Source organism: Odocoileus virginianus, chromosome 23 (assembly GCF_023699985.2).
Source record: "Odocoileus virginianus isolate 20LAN1187 ecotype Illinois chromosome 23, Ovbor_1.2, whole genome shotgun sequence".
Lineage (NCBI taxonomy): Eukaryota > Metazoa > Chordata > Mammalia > Artiodactyla > Cervidae > Odocoileus > Odocoileus virginianus.
This window is the reverse complement of record NC_069696.1, coordinates 45380796-45406672: the sequence shown is the minus strand read 5'-3', so window position 1 is coordinate 45406672 and position 25877 is coordinate 45380796. Positions and strand designations below refer to the sequence as shown.

Sequence of the window (25877 nt, the reverse complement as noted above, 5' to 3'; positions counted from 1 at the left end):
AGGGTCCTTCTAATTTCAAGGCACAGGATAAATACCTAAACAAAGAAATTGGTGACAAGTATGTAGATTTTTTTTTAAGTATGTAGATTTTTAAATTTAAAAAACAGTTTAAAAAAATGGAGTCCAAAAAAAAAATGGAGTCAATGTGCACCTGGGGGAAAAAAACATGAACTGGACCATTCTAAGTCCCAAACAATTTCAAACTCAAGTTTATTTTTTACTTTAAGAAATAATCAGCCACAGGACCAAAATTACTAAGTCAATATGTTGTGAAAAACCTTAATTTTAAAAACTCCTTACTGGATTTCCCGGTGATCCAGTGGCTAAGAATCCACCAGGAGACACAGGTTTGATCCCTAGTCTGGGAAGATCCCATACACTGAGTGGCAACTAAGCCTGTGAACCTTAAGTACTAAAGCCTCAGCGCCCGAGAGCTTGTGCTCTGAAACATGAGAAGCCACGGCGATTCCAAGCCCGCGCACCACAACCAGGGAAAGCCTGCAGGCAGTGATGAAGACCCAGCACAGCCAGAAACAAGCAAACAACATTTTAAAAATTCCTTACTGTGTAAAAATTCAAACATACACAAAAGCAGAATATAAACTGTCCCCACACCACTCTCATGCCCTATTCCCTCAGCTGCGTCCATTCCAACTCACTTCCAATTCTGCTTTATCTGGAGTCAACCTTGCACATTCCCTTAAAGGGAAAGTGCACTCTATTTCATCTCTAAGCATTTAAGTTATTTCATCTCTAAACATTTCAGCAAATCCTTACAGTTCTAACTGGATGCCAACAGAATTTGTGGTATTTTGTGTTTTATTTTTCATTGCCTTTTATTTTAAATACCTAGGTCAGCGAAAGACGTAATTTGGAGCAAGGAGAAAATTTAGATTTCTCAGTTTTTCTGGAATTTCTGGTACCTAAATACACTTGTAAACTTTTCTCTTCCTGAAGAGGGAAACAGAGCTAGCAAGATACAGTCATTTAGTTTAACAAACACTAGTTGAGCACTAGAGATGGGGCAAGGTGCCAGAGACAAAAAAAAAGAAAAAAAAAAAAAGAAGAGTAAAACAAAGACCCCTTCTGTAGAATGGGTGAGGCAGACACATGAATAGATAATGTCAATATAACGTGGAAAAGCTAGGGTAATGGTGTTCACAGGCTACCATGGGAACAGAGAATAAAGGCACTTAGACCAAATTAGGTATGCAAGAAAGACTTCCAGGAAGATGACACCTGAGTAAGTGCAGAAATATTGCAAAGAATTGTCACTATGTCATTGTAATAAGTTCGATATCAAGTTTCTTTCAAGTGGATTTACTTCATTTTGTTGGGTGAGGAATTAGGTGGTGGGGGGAAGTTTCCTTAAAGAATACCAGTCTGAGAAGAGAGTGAAGTGTCAAGAATTGCATTGAGAGAGTAACAGCGACATATCTACACGACCACGCGTGAAACAAACAGCGAGTGGGAACCTGATCCAGCGCAGGGCGCTCAGCCCAGGGCTCTGTGACGACCTGCAGGCTCTGTGATGACCTGCGGTGCCATGTGATGACCTGGGATGGTGCTAGGCGGGGGGGTATCGCCCCGAAAGGGGAGGATATATGCCACAGCTCATTCACTCCGCTATAGGGCAGACACTAACACAGCACTGCAGAGCAATCATACCCCAATCAAAAACCAAAACCAAACCATTCTATCATGCCCTGCGGAGAATACCAAAAGGCTTGGTCTCCACCCTCAAGGAGGTAGGAATCTAGACGGAGAAAAATTAAACATGCATTAGAAAATATTACTATGTAATAGCTAATCAAAATACAGATTTTAGTGATAGGAAGACAGGTGTGGACTGACATATTTAAGTAAGAGCTGGGACTTCAACCAAGATTTTGAATATAAGTTTAAACCTAGATCATAAAAGGAAGCCAGCTGAGTAAAGAGTATTAAAATGCATGTCTTAAGTGGTGAAGACTTCTTCATCTTTAAAAAGTTTTTATTTATTCTTCCATATTTGGACTGTTGAAGGAGGAAGGGAAAGGTCAAGATTTTTAATCTAAACCTCAAGCCTCACAGAGATACGTGAATGTGTGTGCGCATGTATGTGTTAGATATGTCAGTGCTAGAGCATGAAGATTTGCATTGAGAATTTACAAGCAGATTCTAAACTATTCCATTGGACTAATACAATGTCAGGTACAAAAACAAAGATCTTTGGCAGGTATCTAATTCTTGGGGAGAAATAAAAATACAAACTCATAAAAATAAAACTTGTAAAAGACACATAAGAAAATTCAATCAATACTACAAGATTAAAAAAATTTCAATTGTCACTCAGAGATTAATGACTCACCATTTATAATTCTATGTTAAATAACAGTAACAATAACAACAGTATCAGCCAACACTCATATAGCATGCACTATGAAGCCAAGTAATTAAATCATTTAATCCTCCAAGGGGCCTATGATGCAGGTACTACTACAGACCTTCCTTAACTTATGATGAGGTTACATCCAAAAAAAACCATGGTAAGTTGAAAACACTGTAAGTGCATTTAATACAGCTACCCTACTGAACATCATAGCTTAGCCTAGCCTGCCTTAAATATGCTCAGAACACTAACATTATTCTACAGCTGGGCAAAATCATCTAACACAAAGCCTATTTTACAATAAAGTACTGATATAATTAGTTGACTACTGTACTGAAAGTGAAAAACAGAATGGTTGTCTGGGTACAGAATGGTTTTAAGTGGATCGGTTTATTGGTTGGTTGCCCTCATGATCATACAGCCGACTGGGAACTGTGGCTCACTGTCACTGCCCGCATCTTAAGACAGGATTATACCAAGTATCACTAGCCTGGGAAATGATCAAAATTCAAAAACTGAAGTATGGTTTCCACGGAATGCATTATTGCTTTTGCACATCATAAAGTTGGAAAATCATTTAAGTTGGACTGTCTATATCCCTCCCACTTTACAGAGGAGGTTTGGAGACAGATTAGTAATTACTCTTTCCTTAACTCTAGTTTTTCAAACTTTATTAATCAGAATTTGGGCTTCCTAGGTGGCTCAGTGGTAAAAAACCCATCTGCCAATGCCGGAGATAGGGGTTCAACCCCTGGGTCAGGAAAATCCCCAGGAGAAGGAAATGGCAACCCACTCCAGTATTCAAGCCTGGAGAATTCCATGGACAGAGGAGCCTGGAGGGCCCCAGTCCCTGGGGTCACAGAGTTGGACACGACCGAGCATGTACCCACAATCAGAATTTACATCAGAGGCTAACAAAAGACATATAGGTATACTGTGAGTATAAGGTTGAAATCTAACATTCGTGTAAGTTCAGATAAATGTCTTATATCCTTCATTAACTTAAGTGAAATGGTGCATGACACTATCTTGGCAAAGAACCATAAAGATAAACGTCAAATCCATCCATGAGGTAAAGAGGTAAAGTTACAAATAGGAGCTTACTCTAAAAATGGTGTGTTTAATAGACCAAAGAATGGTCTCTTAAATATTTCCCATCAGATTGAGGAAAGCATCTTTTTCATAATACTAACATACATGGAGAAAATAAATTATAATAAATGACCATAGCATATACAGCAATAAAGATAGCCAGTAGTAAAAACACATTTGAAATAACTTCTGTTCCTACTGAACAGTAGAAAAATATTACTCCCCAGATAGGATTAGTTGCTTTTTTTCCCAACCTCTGACAGCAAATTATGCATAGCTATTTCCAGCATTTATTTATATTACATGACATTATAATACAGTTATTTGTTCAGTAGTCTTCTCTTCAGGTTGTGAATCTTTGAGTATAGGGCCTGAATTTATACATCCTGGGATTTAAAGTCCATACCTGCATCTAGTATCATGAATAGAATTAAGGCTTACTGAAGGAATAAATGAGTGAATGATTTGACAGGGGACATCTAATAAAATCTCGAGCACTATAAGTCATTATAGAAAAGTTAAAACATCAATAAAGTCACAAGGGTTTTGTTACTTTATGAGTAGATTCTTGTCTCCCTTGTTGAGCATTTAAGACCTTTTTACGTTGGTCCTAATCTACCCTCTTAACCTTTTCTCATCTTCTCTTCTTTTAGTTAGATCCACTGTGTGAATTACTTTCATTTTCTGGCTTAAGTTCTGTGCTCTATCATCTCTATGCTTTTACTCAGTAATCTCCAAAAGTTTTAGCTTATGCAGTCCTTCAGTATAAATAAGTATACTTTACTTAACACTGTGATAATATGCTTATTGTAAAGCTATCATAAAAACAGAAGAAATACTTTAAACAAGTGAGGTAGACATACATAAGAAGTTTTAATCTTTCCTTTAGGTACACAATGCATTGTTTTGCATGTACTTCACTTTTAAAATCACTGATTTATATTAGAAGAACAAATCTCATAGAGTACTTGTGAGAATAAAATAAATCTCTACATAAAGCACTTAGAACAGCACTGGTCATATAGGTAACATAGTAGATGTCAGTTAATTTGGTTAACATTATTACTGTCAATGCAGTTTTGTTTTGACTGGAATATTAATAATTCCACATACTTATCCTCCAGTCCCACTCCTACAAACCCCTTGAAGGCCAAGTTCATATGATACCTTTTCAAAGAATTCTTTGAATGCACCTCTTAAGTTAGGATTTCTCAAAGTAGGAGGTACTAAATCCTACAGAGCTTAGCAAGAAGCCATGGCTAAAAAGCTAAACTAAAGACGAAACAGTTGGAAAAAATTAAGGATGGGTTTCTAGAAAATGAGGCAAATGAAAAAAGAAGTGATTATTAACCCTAGGAAAAATAAAATACACAAAAAGGAAATATAATACATTATCTGGCTCTGTAGTGAACAACGCTTGTGTGTGTTAGTCGCTTGGTCATGTCTGACTCTTTGCAACCCCATGGACTGTAGCTCATCAGGCTCCTCTATCCATCAGGATTCTCCAGGCAAGAACACAGGAGAAAACTATAGGGTTGCCATGCCTTTCTCCAGGGGATCTTCCCAACTCAGGAATCTCCCAGGTCTTCTGCACTGCAGGCAGATTCTTTACCATCTGAGCCACCAAGGAAGCCCAAACAATGTTTAGATAGATCCAATGACAGAAACACGGACTACCAATTTAACCCAAAACTGTGACATAATCATATGGGAAAGATACAGCATTGTACCAGCCCCCAAATCCTCAACTTTTGTTAGGAAAAGTCTAAAGGGAATTAAAAATGAACTAGAAACTTACGTATATTACTTTAAAACGCATAGATAAGTACCAGAAGAAATTTAAAAACAATAGGGAAAAGGAAAAGATTTTCTTTCTAGAAACTTCTAGAAAGATAAAAGTAGTTTTGTATCATGAGATCAGCAGTGAGAATGGCATCTGCTCTTCTTTTCAACAGTAACAGAAGTTAAAAAGCAAGGAAGTTTTCTCCTTGCTTTCAAAATTTTTAAAGAAAATTTAAAAGAAACAGAATTTTATAACCAGTCAACCTATTCAAAGCATTTTACAACATGCAAAGATTCAAAATTTTTTCTCCTGTACAGCACTCTTCCTCAGGAATTTATCTGCCAAGACACATTATACTAAAGAAGAGAACTAAAAAAAGAGAGAGAGAGAGGGAACACAGAATCCAGAAAATAGGAAATCTAATAGGTCTATTGATCAAATCGCATTAAATGTTATCGGTTTTAAGAAGATCAATAAGAAGGCATTCAGCTGATTTTTGAAATGTTAAAAAATTTCTTGTGCTTTTAGCCTTAGTTATACTTTAACATTAATCTGAACATAAAAGAAATTACAAGAAGTTTTGTCTCTTACCTGTAATACAGCAGCAAATAAGTATACTACTACAAAGATCACAGTTAAAGAAGTGTGACCACTTTTCATCAAATGAATAGTGTAGAGGAAAATTAAATGTCCAGGTATCACTAAAAGCAGTAGAACTTGAGCTGACTTATTATTTACTCCTGTAATATAAAATATAAAAGTTGTTAAAACAAAATCATGTATCGGTGAATAATATATCATAGTTATTAAAATTTGAGGATTACTTCAAGTTATTACTACTATAGCACACAGAATCACATAAAATTCAATTGCTAAAAATAAATTTTAACTATTTATAATTTACTTAATTTTTAGAAATTTTCCCTATATGTTATATATTAATTAAATGAAAGGTGGTTGATGAAAGCTTGCTGTTAAGAACACTGATCAAACTATAACATTATAAAAACGGAGGGAAGACAAAAGAAAAAATATGAAGTTCTTAAAGTACTGGAACGTATTTTTTTTCTACATCATTTAATTCCTTATTATTGTTCATTTTAATAACTAAATGATACCTGATCATCTTCTAATAGAGGTTTTTTGGTCATTAAATATTTTAATTTTATTTTTCCTTTAGAAGTCTTTCACTGCTATTAAAAGACTGGGTATTTCTGAACCTCATTCAAAAGTTACACTTATTGTAATACATTTATTTTCATCAGAAAAAAAATGTTGTCAAGAATTGTGAGGTTTAAAATTGTGGTTTAGAGGCTTCCCTGGTGGTCCAGTGGTTAAAACTCTGAGCTTCCACGGCAGGGAGCATAGGTTTGATCCCAGGTTGCATAAATTCTGCATGCCTGCCACATAGTGCAGCCAAAAATGAACAAAATAAAATTGTGGTTTAGTTTTTTGGATAGCATATGCCTGGGACATAACAATGTCCTTGTAACTGAGGTTATCCCCTCTCATTCTGCTTGTTGGGGACCAATGCCTACATTTAGGAAGATCAAAAAGATTAATGTATGAAAGAGTGTGTGCTATGTGGTTAGCTGCTCAGCTGTGTCCAACTTTCTGCAACCCTAAGGACTGTAGCCCGCCATGCATCTCTGTCCATGGGGATTGTCCAGGCAACAATACTGGAGTGGGTTGCCATGTCCTCCAGGGGATCTTCCCAACCCAGGGATTGAACCCAGGTCTCCTGCATTGCAGGTGGATTCTTTACCACCTGAGCCACTAGGGAAGCCCATGAAAGAGTATGTTTCCCTAAATCACCGAACAATGTTTTCTTATATGCACAAGGTTCTTCTTTCCTAACTTATAAACAAGGGATCAAAGAGAAAGATAAAAAAGAAAAACTACAAAGTTCTTTAACAACTGCAGAATTGATCCACAGTCTTTTGTTGTTGCTGTTCACTGAGATTCAGTGAACAAAATCTACTCTATTTAAAATCCATTTGGCTCTCAGAAACAGAAAATTGGGCAACATTCATAAACAAAGTATGTATTCAACAAATGTTGCCTGCCTGTACTCAGAGAGAGGAAGAGTTCCAGGAATAAAATATGCAAAACTCCACGAGCACCTACCTGGACCAAAAAAAGTTCTAAAAGGGTAGTAACAACCTTTGGGTTCATCAGGCAATTCTCCTGGAATGCTGTGTAAATGAAGGTAGGTAGAAATCCTACTGGCCTGAATGGCCACCAAATTACCACCAATACCTGAAATAGAAGAAAAAACAAATAGTTAGCTTCGTATTTTCAATAATGTGCACAGATTCAACTGAATTTATGTCTCTACATCACCCCCTGGGCTAATAAAACAGAACAAAGAGTTCTTCTGAAATGTTGATTTATTTGATGTTGATGTAGATATTTCAAAGGCATAAAATTCCTGCTATGAAAGACTCATTCATTGTTTTTTCAAATCTAACTCACTGTTTGGTCTGAAAGCAGAGTAAGTAATTTTTAAAAATTACTATCGCAATCAAGATGTAAAACTAGGTAACAATATGTTTCACATTTATCATCTTAATAAATGTATTCAAATAGATAAGGTTTGATACATGTCTTCTCAGATTACTGAAGAAACTGGTATAAGACACAGAAAAAAAATACTCAAGAAAGTGATCTTTTAACCTAGATTATCCTTTTATGTACTCTGAGGAAGAGGAGTTAATGCAAAGAAGCAAAATGAATTCCAAAGGGTGGTAAGTACCCCCAGGGTGAATTAGGACACCCAAACTCTTCCTACTTTGACAGATTATGAGAGAAAGAGATAGTAGCCATAAAAACAAGTAGGAAGAAAACAACTGAAAATTTCAAATTGCTGAATGCTGAGCATGAGCTAAAATAATCATTAAGAATACCTGAACAGATAACCAGCCCAGGTTGGGTACGTGAGACAAGTGCTAGGGCCTGGTGCACTGGGAAGACCCAGAAGGATCGGGTGGAGAGGGAGGTGGGAAGGGGGACTGGGATGGGGAATACATGTAAATCCATGGCTAATTCATTTCAATGTATAACAAAAACTACTGTAATGATGTAAAGTAATTAGCCTCCAACTAATAAAAAAAAAAAAAAAAAAGAATACCTGTGAACCCTGGACACAAGGGGAGTCTACACCCACTGTCAACTATTTCTGCAAGCATCCCCACGAGTGCTTGTGAGATAGACGCAGGCAGGACAGAACACTTGAGAGAGCCAACCTTGGTGGCACACAGCAAGGAGTCACATCCAGGACTTCCCTGGTGGCCAGTGGCTACGAATCTGCCTGCCAATGCAGGCAGCACAGGTTCCGTTCCTGGTCTGAGAAGACCCTCCATGCCACAGAGCAACTAAAGTCTGTGAGCCTCAGCTACTGAGCCCTCAAGCTCTACAAGAGACGCCGCTACAACTGGAGGCCTGCACGCTGCAATTAGAGAGCGGCTGCCGCTCGCCACAACTAGAGAAAGCCTGCACCCAGCAGTAAACACCCAGCACAGCCAAAAATTAAATACATCAATAAATAAGTTTTTCAAAAGGAGAAAGAAACTGCATCCATTTCTGACTCCCTCTCTCATATGAGGGCTTCCCTGGTGGCTCAGATGGTAAAGAATCCGCCTGTGATGTGGGGGACCTGAGTTGGGAAGATCCCCTGGAGAAGGAAATGGCAACCCACCCCAATATTCTTGCCTGAATCCCCATGGACAGGGGAACCTGGAAGGCTGTAGTCCATGGGGTCGCAGAGAGTTGGACATGACTGAGCAACTGAACAACAATAACAACAAAAGTGGGATCATCTAAACTGAGCCCAGCTGGCTGATTCTAAATATAAAAGTTTTCACTATAAAAAATAAAAGTCTGTGGATGAATGGAGTAAGCAAATGTCTGCAATCTCTCATCATTCTTACAACTGTTCTGCTCAAGTGGGAGAATAAAGGAATGCTTTCTGTAGATACTGAACAAGAGAGACTCAGGCCTCAAGGATACCAGACACTAGGCGGTACTGATGGAAAATAAGGATGAACTGGAAGTCTGCATAATTAACAGTGGGATTCCTTCAGAGCTTCATTTTGCTCCAAGGGGTGGGCAGGATTCTAACCTCCCAGAGTGGAGGTTCGATGTTCAAACTTGGAGGGCTCCCCATGACATGGCCAACCAACCCCACCCCAATCTTTCAATAGTAAAGTGCCCAGTCAACCACCCTCTCCCACCTCCAAGCTACTTAGCTTCTCCATGCCTCAGCTGCCTTCCTGTAAAACACAGAAAACAATCCCTCTCTCATAGAGATGACGACATGAGCAAGTTTGTGTTTATACTTGGAGACTTTACCACTCTTTTCTCATCAACTGATAGACCACACTGATAAAAAATCAAAACTACGTAGAAGTTTTTTAACAATATTATCAATCAACTTGATCTAAAGGACATTTATAGGACACACCACCCAACAACAGCAGAATACATAATTTTTACAAGTATGCACACGGGAACATTCACACAGATGGACCACACTGTGAGCCATAAAACAAGTTTCAATAAATTTGAAATAACTGCAACATACAAAGTATGTTTTCTGGCCACAATGGAAAAGATGGATATCTGAGAATTCCCCCAAATGCTGGAAAGTAAACAATACACTTCCAAATAACCCACAAATCAAAGAAAAAAAAAATCACAGAGGGAATTTTAAAATATTCTGGATTTAAAGAATATGAAATCACAACATATTGAGATTTGTAGGAGGTACATAGAGTGGTACTTAGAAATTCACAGCGTTAAGTCTTATATTAGAAAAGAAGAGTACGACTCTATCTAAAATAACTGATGAGAAACTGCTGTGTACACAGGGAACGCTGCTCGGGGCTCTGTAATGGCCTATTTGGGAAAAGACTCTAGAATCTTAAAAACAAAAACAAAGAAAGAGTGGGTCTACACAACACTGCAAATCAGCTATGCTCCAAAAAAGCTTTTAAAAAACACACAAAATGAGACCAGCATGACTCTGAGTTCAAAATCCAGCAATGACAATACGAAAAAAGAAAATTATCAGCCAGTCTTGTGAATCAAAATAAATGCAAAAGATATCAATCTGCTGGCAAACCAAATCCAGCAAAATGTTAAATGTGTAAAATACATCACCAAAAAATCAGATTTATCTTAGGAATGTAAGACTGACTTAATAATTGAAAATAATACATATTGCACATTAACAAATAAATGAAGGGAAAATATGATTATATTACATGAATAAACAGAAAAGTTGATAAAATTCAGCATTTTATTATTTATTATTAAAAACGCTTAGCAAACCAGGAATTGAGGGGGACTTCTTTAAACTGATAACCACACATATTCACCCCCCCAACACACATCCATGCACATGAAATCTGTCATATACAAAAGAAGTACTGCAGATCAATAAAGACTGAGATAGATTTTTCAATAAAGTGTTTTTTAATTGCACATTTTTTAATTCAAAAATTAATATTAAATGGAAGTCTTTTAGTTACTCTATTGTAAAAGCCCTAAGTAAAACAGTTCATTTTAACTCAGGTAAACGGTTTTCATGGCAGTCACAGCATTACACTTCATATATGCTGTTCTCCTGTCATGTAACATCCAACAGATAAGGTACCAAGAGCTCAGAACAGTTACTAATTTTTTGCTCTTTACATTCTGTAACATAAATAGCCACTATCTCAATCAAGCTACAGGCATCATGATAACAGAGGGAATTTGTTTTACTGCTAGCTGTACATAGCAGACACTGATCTAATTTGTTGGATAGCTATTTCATATTTTAAAATATAATTTTAACTAATTTATTTATTATAATTGGAGGCTAATTACTATTCAATATTGTGGTGGTTTTTGCCATACACTGACATGAATGAGCCACAGGTGTACAAGATAGTTATTAAACACTAAAAAAATCACCAGTGGGGGTGTAATGGAATTGTGAATTAGTAAAGGTAAATTGGCCAGTCTTGGATAAAAGAGTTGACTCTTCTTCTGGGATACAAGTAGAAAAGGTTAAAAGCAGAGGTTAAGAGTAGACACTCTTATAGGTCAGAAGAGGGGCAAAGGAAGAGGAAGGAGAAGGAAGCTGGGGGTACCGGCTTAAAGCCTCTGTCTTCTCTGCACAGCTGCCCTACAACAAACATTACAGGAACTTCTGACAGGTGGAAAACAAAGCTAGATGGAAATCTGAGTCTACAGAAAGCAAAGAAGAGTGCTGAAAATGTTAAATATATAGGAAAATATAAAAAGATACCAACCCCTCAGTTTTAATCTTTTAAAAAAATAACTGTGTGAAGCAAAATGTTACAGGGTTTATAACAAAGTAAAATGTATGACAAAAAGAGCTCATAAGAGTGAAATTGCAAAAGGACAAGACATAAGGTTCTTATACATAAAGGATAAGAGATAAGGCTCTTATCCTTTATGTAAAGTGGTATATTGCTGTTTGAAAGAGACTATGATAAAGATATAATAAGCCCTAGATTAGTAGTTCTCAAAGTATGGTCTGGAAAGAAGGTTAGAAGGAAGGTTAGATTCAGAAATTCTAACTCCTAGCCAACAGAAGTACCACAAGGGGAGGTTTACATCATATATTAGCATGGAAAAAGCTTTACAAAATTCTGTGGAAGAGAAATCTTTTTAACCTAATGTTTCCCGAACTTCGCTGACCATAGAACTCACTTTTCAAATTATACTTATTAACATATTGAGAACTATTGTTACAGGAAATATATTTTAGAAAACGTGACTGGTTCTAAGAGATGTTAATAAATTTTAAAAGATGCCCTAGATATGAGTCCTTATCTTTATTTGAGGATTAAATAGTATGCATAGAGTCACCTGCCACATAGTAGGTACTTACTAAATAGAAAACGATGATGATGATATGATAAAGACTATGACAAAACAGGGATCTTTTAAATAGTACATGCCTTAGCACATTTAAAATGAAATTCAATTCTCAGAAGTCCCACTTTTTCTGAGGAACGTAGAATGACTCTTCTCTATCAGTGTTTTTAATGAATGGCATTTAACACTAGAAAGAGTTTACGGTGATACCCAACTAAGAGGCTTGCTTACTGAGATTAAAAAATATGGTGTACCACCATGCTAAACTATACACAGACTCCAAAGATAGCACTTCAGCAAACTGTTTCTTATGGAAGGTGAAATCACAGAGAAACGAAAACCTTACTACTAAAGGGGTTGTAATTTAAGTTAAATTTCTCATCGAAATGCTGGGCAACATGGTTCTAGCTGGGCAACACAGTCAACAGTCATTGTTGGATAATATTTATGCTAGTAAACTCATCAAATAATAGTCATTGAAGAGCATGTGAACAGGGGGAAAGAAAGTAGTAGCTATTCCAGGCAGTGAAAATTACTCTCTGTATGGCCACAATACAAGAATCAAATCATGATGAAGGATATAGTTGTATGCATATAGGGAGAGCCTTGATAGCTAGGGAGAAAAATTCTAATTTGATTGGACAGGCAGGAGAAAATCACTGTTAAATCCCATTATCTTAAAACTAATGTAATAAAAGCAATGCTTAAGGTAGACCAGTCTTCTAGCGACATTCAATTTGTATTGAATAGGGAGTGAGTCAAGAAGGCTACTTTATTACTTGACTGATGGTTGGACTGAGATATTAGTGGACTATAGTGGTAAGACACACTTGTTATATAAATAAATGAACAGATAAATTATGTTAGTGTGCAAATAGACACATTATATATAGTTTGGTCACTTTATATATATATAGTTTGGTCATTATCTATTCAAAGAGGATGAAGAGCCAGGTAGAATCAAATGGTTCTGTGATTTTACAGGCAGGGAGAATGGTGTTATCAGGAAAACTGGGAGGGGCATCTCTAGGGTAAATTTATTCATTTACTGCAAAATTAAAATGTTAAGTAAAAATTTTAGATATGGGGACTTCTCTGGTGGTTGAGCAGTTAGTAATCCATCTTGCAATTCAGAAGACGTGAGTTCCATCCCTGGTTGGGGAACTAAGATTCCACACGACTCAGAGCAACTAAGAACCCACACACCACAACTAGAGAACTGGCATGTGGCAATGGAGATCTCAGGTGCCACAAGTAAGACTGGATGCAGCAAAATAAATAATTTAAAAAAATTTTAGATATGAAATTAGATTTTAGAGAATTTGCCCCTGTAGAACATATTTTATTATTCATAAATATATAAAAAGTGATTTATATTAAATGTGTATATCCTCTGATATAGTTTCCTTCAGGTAGAATTATTTTAAATTATATTGGCTTAGGTTATCATGCTGCTGCTGCTGCTAAGTCGCTTCAGTCGTGTCAGACTTTGCAGCCCCATAGACGGCAGCCTACCAGGCTCCCCTGTCCCCGGGATTCTCCAGGCAAGAACATTGGAGTGGGTTGCCATTTCCTTCTCCAATGTCTGCAAGTGAAAAGAGAAAGTGAAGTCGCTCAGTTGTGTCCGACTCTTAGTGACCCCATGGACCGCAGACTACCAGGCTCCTCCGTCCATGGGATTTTCCAGGTAAATCATGAAATCCAGTTTAATGACAGCCAGCCCTAAAGCCAGTGGGACTGGATTAAAATCATCTTTTAAAAATGGAATTCATATAAAAATCCCTGTGAATTTGACTATTATAATTCCCATTTTATAGATAAGAAAAAACATAAGGCAGATCTGAAAAGGATCAGCAGGGGAATGATAGATTTTAATGGGCTGAATTGACTTTAGCAATGCTTAAACCTAGTTAAATCTAATTTAGCCACAAAAATTGATGAGGGCAGCAACAAAACAATGTAACATAGCATATAAGATAAGCCCAAAGTAAATAATAATAGTCTATCGAAATATCCTATGTGGCTCAGCTGGTAAAGAATCTGCCTGCAGTGCAGGAGACCCAGGTTCAATCCCTGGGTTGGGAGATCCCCTGGAGAAGGGAATGGCTACCGGCTCCAGTATTCTTGGCTAGAGAATTCCATAGACAGAAGCTACAGTCCATGGGGTCACAAAGAGTAAAACGCAACTGAGTGACTAACACTTTCTTTTTTCATTCTGCCACACTAACTTTAAAAATTAAGTATGTCTGACTCTTAAACTAATATCTAGAGATAAGATTGAGAGTTTTTTTCAAAAATATGTTCTGTATACTAAAAACATGGAATGTAATTTCTACCACAAGCAACAACCTGGTACTGAAAATAAAATGGATAGAACATTTATTTATTTACTAAGTGGATAGAAATAAAGTGGAAGAGAGACCTCTGAATTCAAAGATTCCGGTTCATACCTAAGAATACAGAGAGATACCACATCATTATGAAACAGTGATTCTTACCATTAATAACTGGTGTGTAAACAACAATCCCAACCAAGTTTGGATCAGATACAGTTGTGTCCAGAATAAGGCCCCCAATGCTGAAAGATATAAAATCATGTAATTTAGGGAAGAGGAAAGGAAATGGACTAATTTGAAATTGTTTTTTATATATAAACACTCCTAGTTTTAAAAATAAATATTTAGCTATTTTAAAAATTGAATAAAAAGAAAAGCTATTAACAGTAAAAATCAATGTCAAAAGTAAAATGTTGATAATAAAACATGGCATAAACTGTAGCCCCACATTTCAGGGCTCTCCTTCTGGTCTATATACTTACATATGCTATTTGTAAAAAGGAAAAAAACATATACTTTCAGTGCACTAAAATGTCTGGAAGGGGGGAGGGGATCGGGAAGGGGAACACATGTAAATCCATGGCTGATTCATGCCAATGTATGGCAAAAACCACTACAATACTGTAAAGTAATTAGCCTCCAACTAATAAAAATAAATGGGGAAAAAAAAGAATAAAAAAGGCAAATAAAATAAAATGTCTGGAAGGACATATAAGAAATTACTAACAATATCTATCCCTAGGGCTGAGACTGACAGGAGACTCATGGTTACTTTATATCCTTCTTTGCTTATTTGTTTTTTTAAAGTCATGTGCATTTTATTATCTTTATAATTTGAAAAAATTTTAAAGAGTATTTTTTTACATTTGAAGTAAGCAAGCCACTAAGGGATGACTTTTATTCTGTTCACATTAGATATAGTACATGACAGTGTCTTATCATTGTTAAGTTAAAATAATGAGCTGTAGCCAGAGGAGGAGCTGACCTGGTGAACAGAGGTCCAGAAAAGTAACATGCTTTTTTCTTTTTATATAGTGGCAAGACACATACTATCAATATCTCAATGGAGCTTGGAGATTTTTTTGTTGTTTCCAAGACCATTATCAAGTGGTTAACTTCAGTCTGTTGGTCTACCTAGTATTACATAAAACAGTGTCGGTCCCAATATTTCATGGGATCCTGTGGTCTAAATCCACATTACAGAAAAATGAATGATATGTTGTCACGGAATAGGGTTGATGGTCAAAGTATCAGATCCAATGTACTTACCACTACCAGATAGTTAATACTAGGAAATGATTTTTTTTAATTTATTATTACATCTTTATCATTTTAATTCTTGAATAAGTGAAAGGCTTAATATGCTTATTCTTCTAGGAGTTCCCATAAAAAGGTATACTATAAAGTCTAAAAATAGTTATCCTTAGAAATATTTTACTATTTTAAGCCCTAATTTTAAAAAAACACATATTTCCTAGAATAAAATAGTTATGTGTCAAAGAATAAATCTCCCTACCAAAACACATAGATAATGCGGTGCAGAAAACAGGAATACGTGCTAAAATACATTTTTAAATAGTTGTATTACCTAGGCAAAAAAACTTATCATAGAAAAGATAGAAAATACAAACAAAAAGAAGAAAATAAAAATCAACCATAGTTACATCATTCAGTTATACTGTTACCATGTTGATATACAGACTTCCAAACATTTTTAAACATGTATATTTTTTTAAAATAAAAACTCAAATTGTAAAAGTGCTTCACTTTTATTAAATTGTATTTTTATCAAATATATATGCATCATTTAAAAGGTGAAAGTACCACAAAGCATATAAAATAGTCCCCAGCCCTAACGCACATCCTGCTCTCCACTAGCAATTCCTTTTAACTTCTTTAACTGTTTCTTTTGACATTTACTCCTCTATTTCTAAACAGTATGTTTATACTGCTATTCCTAGATTTTAAATTTCAGACATTTACCTAATGATGTCCAACAGCAGGGTGAGCATTTAGTTTCTCTTCCCTCACCATTGAAGTCCCTTCATAATTCCCTTCCTTGGCCTCTCCTGCCAATCTGGTGATAGCATTCCAATTTTTGGTGAAATATTTAGGTTTCACTTTATTAGAACAGTGAAATCATTATTCACAATTATTCTTCTTCTCTTTTTGTTGTTAAAAATTCCACTGTGATGAGTATTCTTACAATTCAATCATTTGCATATATCCATAAGTATATCTTTAAGTCCTGTCAGAGTCCTAGAAGTGGAGTAGTCCAACAGTATGTACATTTCTAAGGTTTTCTGATATTTACCTGCTCTTACTGTTCAAAATAAGCAATGTCCTTGGCGGGTTAAAACTCATACAAAGACAAAAACAGCACTATATTTTAATCATCAGTCTGGGATTTGGTTGGGGAAAGGTACAGAACTGGTAGCACATGAGGTTCTATGCATCTACTGATTTGAATAATCCTTGCACTTTTATCTCAGTCACCTGGGATAATAAAGAATTGGCTACATAAAATGACAGATGGGGTGAGAAATAAAAGTAGGCAATTGGTTTGTTTTAATATATATACATACACATGCATATATAATAACCCACAAACACACACACTTTAATACTAACCTACTTATAACCATAGCAGTTATGACAGGCTCCCAGCCTGAGTGGAGAACCGTCCTTGTGGCTGGGTGTTTGGCAGCTATTATAATCCAAATAGGAGTTAGAGCCAAGAAAACGACACCAACTAACGGAGGAATGTAGTAATATGTCTCTAAAATTAAAAAAGACAACATTTCAATCTCTCTTCTAACCATGTAGCACATGTAAATATTAAAAGTTTACCAGAAGATATATTATCAAACATACTCATGCTATGTATATACTTTATATAAATTTCAAGCAAATAGAAAACTACAGATAAGGTAAAAATGTCACATAATGTAACTGAAAACTAATATATTAATTGAACATTTATTGAAATAGTTATGTGGCCTAGAAGTGAACAACAACAATAAGAAAAACAACAGTTAAAGGCTTTACTTGGCTCCTACCACTTACCAAGTACTGTGCTAAAAGCTTTGTGTTCATTATCTCCCTTAATTTGTCCTTAAACGTATGAGGTAGAAACTCATTCCTACCTTATAAAGAAACTGAGGCTCAGGAGTTTAAGAGTACATGTGTGTGTGTGTGTGTGTGTGTGCGTGTGCTCAGTTGCTGAGTCATGTCCAAGTCTTTGCAACTCCATGAACTGTAGCCCACCAGGCTCCTCTGTCCATGGAATTTCCCAGAAGTTACCATTCCCTTCTCCAGGGGATCTTCCTGACCCAGGGATTGAACCCTCATCTCCTGCATCTCCTGTATTGGCAGGTGGGTTCTCAACCAATGAGCCGCCTGGGAAGCCCCAAGAAATAGCAAAAATTGGGAGAAAAGGACATCTGTTTGACACCAAAGTTAGTGCTCTAATCTCCAAACTATACAGTCCAATAGGACATTGTTTTTACCCATCAGCAACTTATAGCACATGCATTCCATAGAACACTGGCCAATCAATTGATAACAGATATCCTCTCCATCCTGAATAGTGTTCCAAGCTCCAAAATAAAAATGAAATACTATGTCTAATAAAGATAAACAGGTTTCTTCACTGTGAAATTCCTCAGAACCTTCATTATGTCAAGACAGAATATAGTATACTATATTAACCACAGTTCGGCCAGACTTCCTCATTTCATATCTGGATGTTACAACTTACCTTGGACAAGAAATTTAACTTCTATACACTTCTATTTTTTATCTATAATATGGTAAAATTTATAATAACTATTTCATGAGGTTATTATGAGTCTTAAGAGAATTAACACACATAACTTAACTACAATAGTGCCCTGGCACATAGTTAACATTTACTGAACACTTACTATCATCACAATCATCACTGCCATTAACATATTTTTATTTGTGACATACTTAGGTAACAGACTACCATGATTTTTTTTATACCTCTCGTGGTAGACTGTCTTACTTTATCACAATTATCCTCTCCTCATTCTTATGCTTTCCTACAGAGTTCCGCAAAGCTTACTGACTTTGGCTTGGCTTGGCTTGCTTTGTAGATGTGACATATGCTATCTCTGAACAAAATCTAAAATGTGTTTTCAGAAATCACTATAAAATTTACATATATATAGATAGATAATAAGCTGCTTTCAAGACACTGATGACTATTATTATAGTTCTGTGATCCCTGAGACAGGGGAAAGAAATTAGATAAGCCCTACAATAGCCTGAAGTACTGTACCGTGAAGTAGTGAACTGTCAGTCAGTCATGTCTGACTCTTTCGTGACCCCACGGACTGTAGCCTGCCAGGCTCCTCTGTACACGGGATTTCCCAGGCAAGAATACTGGAGTGGGTTGCCATTTCCTTCTCCAAGGGATCTTCCTGACCCAGAGATTGAACCTACATCTCCTGCATTGCAGGTGGATTCTGCACTGCTGAGCTACTTTCTAACAAAAGGCACATTTCAGACCACAGCTCAGAAAGAGAGAATTTCAGCAGAGTGGGTCTAAGGCAGCAGGAATTCACAGGACAGAATACTGGAGAAGAGGAAGCTACTGGAGTAAGAGCTTGCAAACTGAACATCAAGTCATGTATTCATAGGGTGAACTCCAAAAGGCTAGACTAAGAATAACGGGAGAGTTGTAAACTGAAAAATTCCCAGAGTTTACAAATGGGTAGAAGTCATTTGAGATCTAACCCCTAGAGAGGAGAGCCTATTTGACCCCTGAAAACATTTAGTGAAGACCAGAAAAGGTCACTTCATAGCAGTAGCACTAGTAGCATTAAAAAGTGAAGTCGCTCAGTCGTGTCCAACTTTTTGCGACCCCATGGACTGTAGCCTACCAAGCTCCTCCGTCCATAGGATTTTCCAGGCAAGAGTACTGGAGTGGATTGCCATTTCCTTCTCCAGGGGATCTTCCCAACCAAGGGGTCAAACCCAGGTCTCCTGCATTGCAGGCAGACGCCTTACCATCTGAGCCACCAGGGAAGCCCATTTGTTTTTATTTCATTACACAATAGTGTAATGCCTATTATAAATCTATTCCAATGAAGCTTAAAGCCAAGCTTTGTAAGGCTCCAACTAATCCACAAATAGTTGCCTACAAGAACAAAGTTCATTAAAACTATAAGATGCTGATGAAAGAAATTGAAGGTAACACAAAACGCATGGAAGGATATACTGTGTTCTTGGATTGGAAGAATTAATATTGTTAAAAGGATCATACTACCCAAGGCAATCTACAGATTCAAAGTAGTCCTATCAAATCACCAATAGCATTTACCACAAAACTAGAACAAAAAAATTTTATTTGTATGGAAACACAAAAGACCTCAAATAGCCAAAGCAATTCTGATAGAAGAACGAAGCTGGAATAATCACACTCCCAGACTTCAGACTATACTACAATGGTACAGTAATCAAAAAAAAGTATGCTACTGGCACAAAAACAGACATATAGATCAACAGAACAGGATAGAAGGTCTAGAAATAAGCTCATGCATCTATGGCCAATTAATTTACAAGGAAGGAGGCAAGAATATATAATGGAGAACAGTCTCTCCAATAAAGTGGTGCTTGGAAAACTGGACAGCCACATGTAAAAGAATGAAATTAGAACATTCTCTAACATCACACACAAAAATAAACTCAAAATGGATAAAGACCTAAATGTAAGACTAGATACTATAAAACTCCTAGAAGAAAACAGGCAGAAGAGTCTTTGACATATATTGCAGCAATGTTTTTTTGGATCTGTCTCCTAGAGTAATGAAATAAAAATAAAAATAAACAATGGGCCCTATTAAACTTAAAAGCTTTTGCACAACAAAGGAAATCATAAACGAAAAGACAATCCTCAGAAACAAAGAAAATATTTGAAAATGATGCAACTGAAAAGGGATTAATTTCTAAAATACACAAACAGCTCACACAGCTTAATATCCAAAACACAAACAATGTAATAAAAAAAAATGGACAAAAGACCTAATAGACATTTCTTCAAAGATGACATACAGATGACTATATGCTAATTATTAGAGAAATGTAAATCAAAACTGCAATGAGGTTATCATCTCATACCAATCAGAATGGCCATTATAAAAAAAATTATAAACAATTAATGCTGGAGAGAATGTGGAGAAAAAGGAACCTTCCTACACTGGTGGGAATGTTAAATTGGTACAGCCACTATGCAGAACTGTATGGTTATTCCTTAAAAAAACTAGAAATAGAACGGCCATATGATCCTGTGATTCCACTCCTGGACATATGCCCAGAGAAAATTCTAATTCAAAAAGATACATGCAACCCAGTGTTCACAGCACCACTATTTATAACAGTCAAGACATGGAAGCAATCTAAATGTCCATCAACACATAAATGGATAAAGATGTGATACATATATACAATGGATTATTACTCAGCCATAAAAAGAATGAAATAATGTCATGTGCAGCAACATGGATGGACCTAGAGATTATCATATTAAGTTGAGATACAGAAAGACAAATGTTACATGATATCACTTATATGTGGAATCTAAAGAAATGACACAAATGAAACAGACTGACAGACATATGAAACAAACAGGTTTACCAAAGAGAGAGGATGGGCAATAGAGGAGAGATAAATTAGGAGTTTGATATTAATATACACACACTGCTGCTGCTGCTGCTGCTAAGTTGCTTCAGCCGTGTCCGACTCTGTGCAACCCCATAGACCCCACCAGGCTCCTCTGTCCACAGGATTCTCTAGGCAAGAACACGAGTGGGTTGCCATTTCCTTCTCCCATACACACACTACTGTGTATAGAACAGGAAAACAACAAAGACCTACTATATAGCACAGGGAACTATACTCAGTATCTTGTAATAACCTCTAATGGAGAAGAATCTGAAAAAGAACATCTGTGTATATATATATATGTATAACTGAATTACTTTGCTGTACACTTGAAACTAACACAACATTGTAAATTAACTACAGTTTTTTTAAAGCAAAAAAAAAAGAACAAAGTCTAATACTTTGTAGGAAAGAAGTCAAGCACTTAACATTACATTAATAATGTCTAACATCCAACCAAAGATTATTTTTAAGAGTTTGAAATTATATTTGGTTGCATTTGCAAACTTAGTTAAATACCCTGAGATATTCTACTTAGGCATTTCATTTATCTCACAAAAGATTCCTAGGACTTAAAGTAATCTTTCTAAATCTAACAAATGTACAAATATGCTGAGTCTTATGTTTTCATAAATATTCATACAATGTATATAAACTTGGTAAGATTTCTATTTGGCAATTATAAGGATAAATTAATTACATAGTTATAAATTTTAAAATGGAATCAAAAGACTGACATGTTATTGTAATGGCTTAAGAAACAACTATATTTAAAAATAAGTACTGCTTTGCTAGCATAAAATCATTCATACCATAATTTTGATTCTTAAATATTTTTAAACTGAGTTCTAAATCTCCTTAGGGTTAAAAGTTGCTTACCCATTCTTGAAACAGTTGCATCATCTCAAGACATTTTTGGTAATATCATTCTAGCTGATAAAGCTTTTATTATTATCAGAGATTTTAGCTAAGACATTCCTGGATTTTTCTCAAAGATTCTAATACTTATTTTGTATAGTAAAGACTTCATAATTTAAAGTCAGAATTGATCTCATGGTCTTTGTAGCCTACCAGCCTTTTTCTGACATTTCACAAAATTCTTCAACTGTTATTCATACCCTTATCTTGGATTAAATCTTATATTTTATCATCTTCTTAAGATATTTAAAGATCTCCTCACCTATGATTAAGATGTTTGAATTAGAAATTCATTTTTTTCCAATCAGGTAGGAACAATTACTACAAATATTAAAATAAAGCCAAACAAATTTTATACCCATGGTTTTAGCTGGATTTGCCATCACATCTTCAAAATAATTATGCTAACAAAATTCATTAAATATTTTCTTCCATTTGAAAGGATATGACTAATGCTACATATAGAGCAATTTTCTCCATAGTTTTTTAAAAGATGAAAAACCTTTATTGGATGCATTCCCAGTTCTCCTTGCTAAACCATTAGATAGAGATAAATAACATTCAAATTAAGAAGCATTCTTACCTTTTAAAACAAGTAAGGTTGCCAACAATCTCTTTATAGACTCAAACAGAAAACTAAAAGCATTAAAACCCACTAACTACAAATGAAAAGAACTATCCTGCTAGGTCAGATCATCTTCGTATTTCATTTTCAGGTCAAGAGAGAAGCACCATGCCAGGCTTTCAATTTATTCTCAACAACAGATCTCTGGAAGGACATCTGAAGTTGAAAAAAACACTATCCTAACCCCAGAATCACTGCCCTGAATTTTCAAAGAGGGGGAAGAATTTCTCAGGAAAGAAATAAAAAATGAGTGAGCAGTTCCTCAAAAAGTTAAAGACCTATCATATGACTTAGAAATTCCACTCCTAGGTATATATCAATAGAATGTTCACACAAAAATGTGTACAATAATGTTCAAAGTAGCATTATTCATAATAGCCAAAAAGTGGATGCAACCCAAATGTCCATGTAATGGTAAATGGATAAACAAAATGTGATATATCCATACAATGGAGTATTATTCAGCCATATTACTAGTCCATATAATGAAATATTATTGAGTACTACTTGGTGTTCAGCACTGCTTCACAATGAAGCATGAACCTTAGAAACATACTGAGAGAAGGAAATAGAATATAAAAGGTCACATACTGTATGATTCTATTTTTTGAAATGTCTAAAATAGGCAAATCCATAGAGACTGAAACTATATTAGTGGTTGCCAGTGCTGGGGGCGGGTAGGGTGGGATAGGAAGTGACTGCTCCAGGTATTTTTGGGGGGAGGGTAATGAAAATGTTCCGGAATGAGATAATAGGTTTCACAATCTTATAAATATGACAAAAACTACTGAATTGTATCTTTTAAAGATGAATTGTGTGATATGATTGAATTATATCTCAAGTTTTAAAAATTCCAACAATGAGAAAAAAAGGAGGTGAAAGCTATATTCTTTTAAAATGTCAATGTTATAAAAGACAAAAAACATACATATTCATAGAGGAAGATGGACACAATAAAAGATAAAGTAAATGGGGTAAAATATTAATATTTGGTGAATATGGGTACAGGGTATACAGGGTTTTTGGTACTATTTACTTTTGCAACTATTCTAGAAGTTTAAAATTATCTCCAAATAAAAAATTTTAACATTAAAAAAAATGGGAAAATCATGATAAAAGTATCTAAAATGATTTACTGCAAATGCATTTTACTTCAACTTTCTGCAAATCTAACATGCCCATGCCCACCAAATTAAATCATATGTTTGACTGTATAGCACCCTCTTACCTTTTTCCTGGCTAAATTCTAATCCTATAGTTAGTTGGAAATCACAAATATACAAAAAGGGATGGGTGCTAAAACATTCCTCTTTTTAGGATTTATTTGGTGTTTTACAGATGTCATAATATTAAAGAATTATTTTTAGGAAACCACTAATGACACAAGCAGAAAGAGAAACAGATTAAAAGCCAAACAGGAACTTCTGCACTAATATCAAAATCTAAAAGTGTCTAGCTTTCTAAGTCAAATACATCTAAATGATCCTGCTCAAAAATAATATCTTGCCTTGATTTCTGGGTGTATCATAAATGGGTACTGTGGTAGGCTAAATAATGATTGTGCTCAAAGATGTCCACATCCTAATGTCCAGAAACAGTAAATGTTACTACATATGGAAATGGGGGCTTTGCAGATGTGACTAAATCAAGCATTTTGAAATAGGGAGCCCTAATGTAATCACAGGTGTCCTTTAAGGCAGGAAGTAGAGGAATTTGACTGCAGAAGACATAATGTGACCACAGAAGCAGAGATCAGTAACATGGCTGCAAGCCAAGGAATGCTAGTAGCTACCAGAAGATGGAACAGTTAAGGGACAGACTTCCCTTTGAAACTTTCAGAAGGAACAAGCCCTGCTGATGCCTTGATTTTAGGCCTGAAAAACAAGTATCTTGAACTTTGGCCTCCAGAGTGGTAAGAAAATTAATTTCTATTATTTTAAGCTACAGGTTGTGGTAATTTGTTACAGCAACAACGGAACTGAACACAGGCCTATAGAAAAAATGTGAAATGTTAAGCCTAAAAAGTATCTGTATACATTAATACTGATTCCATGATAAACTACAGAAAGGTAATGATTAACATAGCTGCTGCTCCTGCTGCTAAGTCGCTTCAGTTGTGTCCGACTCTGGGCAACCCCATTGACGGAAGCCCACCAGGCTCCCCCGTCCCCGGGATTCTCCAGGCAAGAATACTGGAGTGGGTTGCCATTTCCTTCTCCAAGGCATGAAAGTGAAAAGTGAAAGTGAAGTCGCTCGGTCATATCCGACTCTGTGCGACCCCATGGACTGCAGCCCACCAGGCTCCTCCGTCCACGGGATTCTCCAGGCAAGAGTACTGGAGTGGGTTACCATTGCCTTCTCCGATTAACATAGCTAAAGTAGTCCAAATTGCTATAATTCCACTTAACTGTCACACATAATTGCCATCTTTTTTTTTCTGGCCACGTCACATGACATGTTAGCTCCCCAACCAGGGATCAAACCCGTGCCCCCTACTGTGGAAGCTCAGAGTCTCAACCACTGCACCACCAATGAAGCCCCATAATTGCCATCTTTTTTTTATTCATAGCTTTCATCTTTTCTTAGATTGATGGTGCTGGTTGCCAGGAGAAATATCAATAACCTCAGATATGAAGATGATACCACCCTTATGGCAGGAAGTGAAGAAGAAGAACTAAAGAGCTTCTTGATGAAAGTGAAAGAGGAGAGTGAAAAGGTTGGCTTAAAACTCAACATTCAGAAAACTAAGATCATGGCATCTGGTCCCACCACTTCATGGCAAATAGATGGGGAAACAGTGGAAACAGTGGCTGACTTTACTTTCTTGGGCTCCAAAATCACTGCAGATGGTGACTGCAGCCATGAAATTAAAAGACGCTTACTCCTTGGAAGGAAAGTTATGACCAACCTAGATAGCATATTAAGAAGAAGAGACATCACTTTGCCAACAAAGGTCCATCTAGTCAAGGCTATGGTTCTTCCAGTAGTCATGTACGGATGTGAGAATTGGATTATAAGGAAAGCTGAGTGCCAAAGAATTGATGCTTTTGAACTGTGGTGTTGGAGAAGACTCTTTTGAGTTCCTTGGACAGCAAGGAGATCCAACCAGTCCATCCTAAAGGAAATCAGTCCTGAATATTCATTGGAACGACTGATGCTGAAGCTGAAACT

The 25877-nt window shown here is 36.1% G+C and overlaps 1 protein-coding gene across 4 annotated transcripts in view; it reads right to left on the bottom strand.

The window, feature by feature from the left end:
• SLC41A2 (solute carrier family 41 member 2) overlaps positions 1–25877 on the bottom strand; it is a 129954-nt gene that overhangs the window by 21619 nt on the left and 82458 nt on the right. For all 4 annotated transcript variants that reach the window (XM_070454022.1, XM_070454021.1, XM_070454024.1 and 1 more), the window contains exons 8-11: positions 17105–17252; positions 14636–14715; positions 7374–7505; positions 5838–5986 (exon numbers count right to left, since the gene is read on the bottom strand). In XM_070454022.1, coding sequence (XP_070310123.1) covers positions 5838–5986; positions 7374–7505; positions 14636–14715; positions 17105–17252 — 509 coding nt within the window. The remainder of the gene's footprint in view (positions 1–5837; positions 5987–7373; positions 7506–14635; positions 14716–17104; positions 17253–25877) is intronic.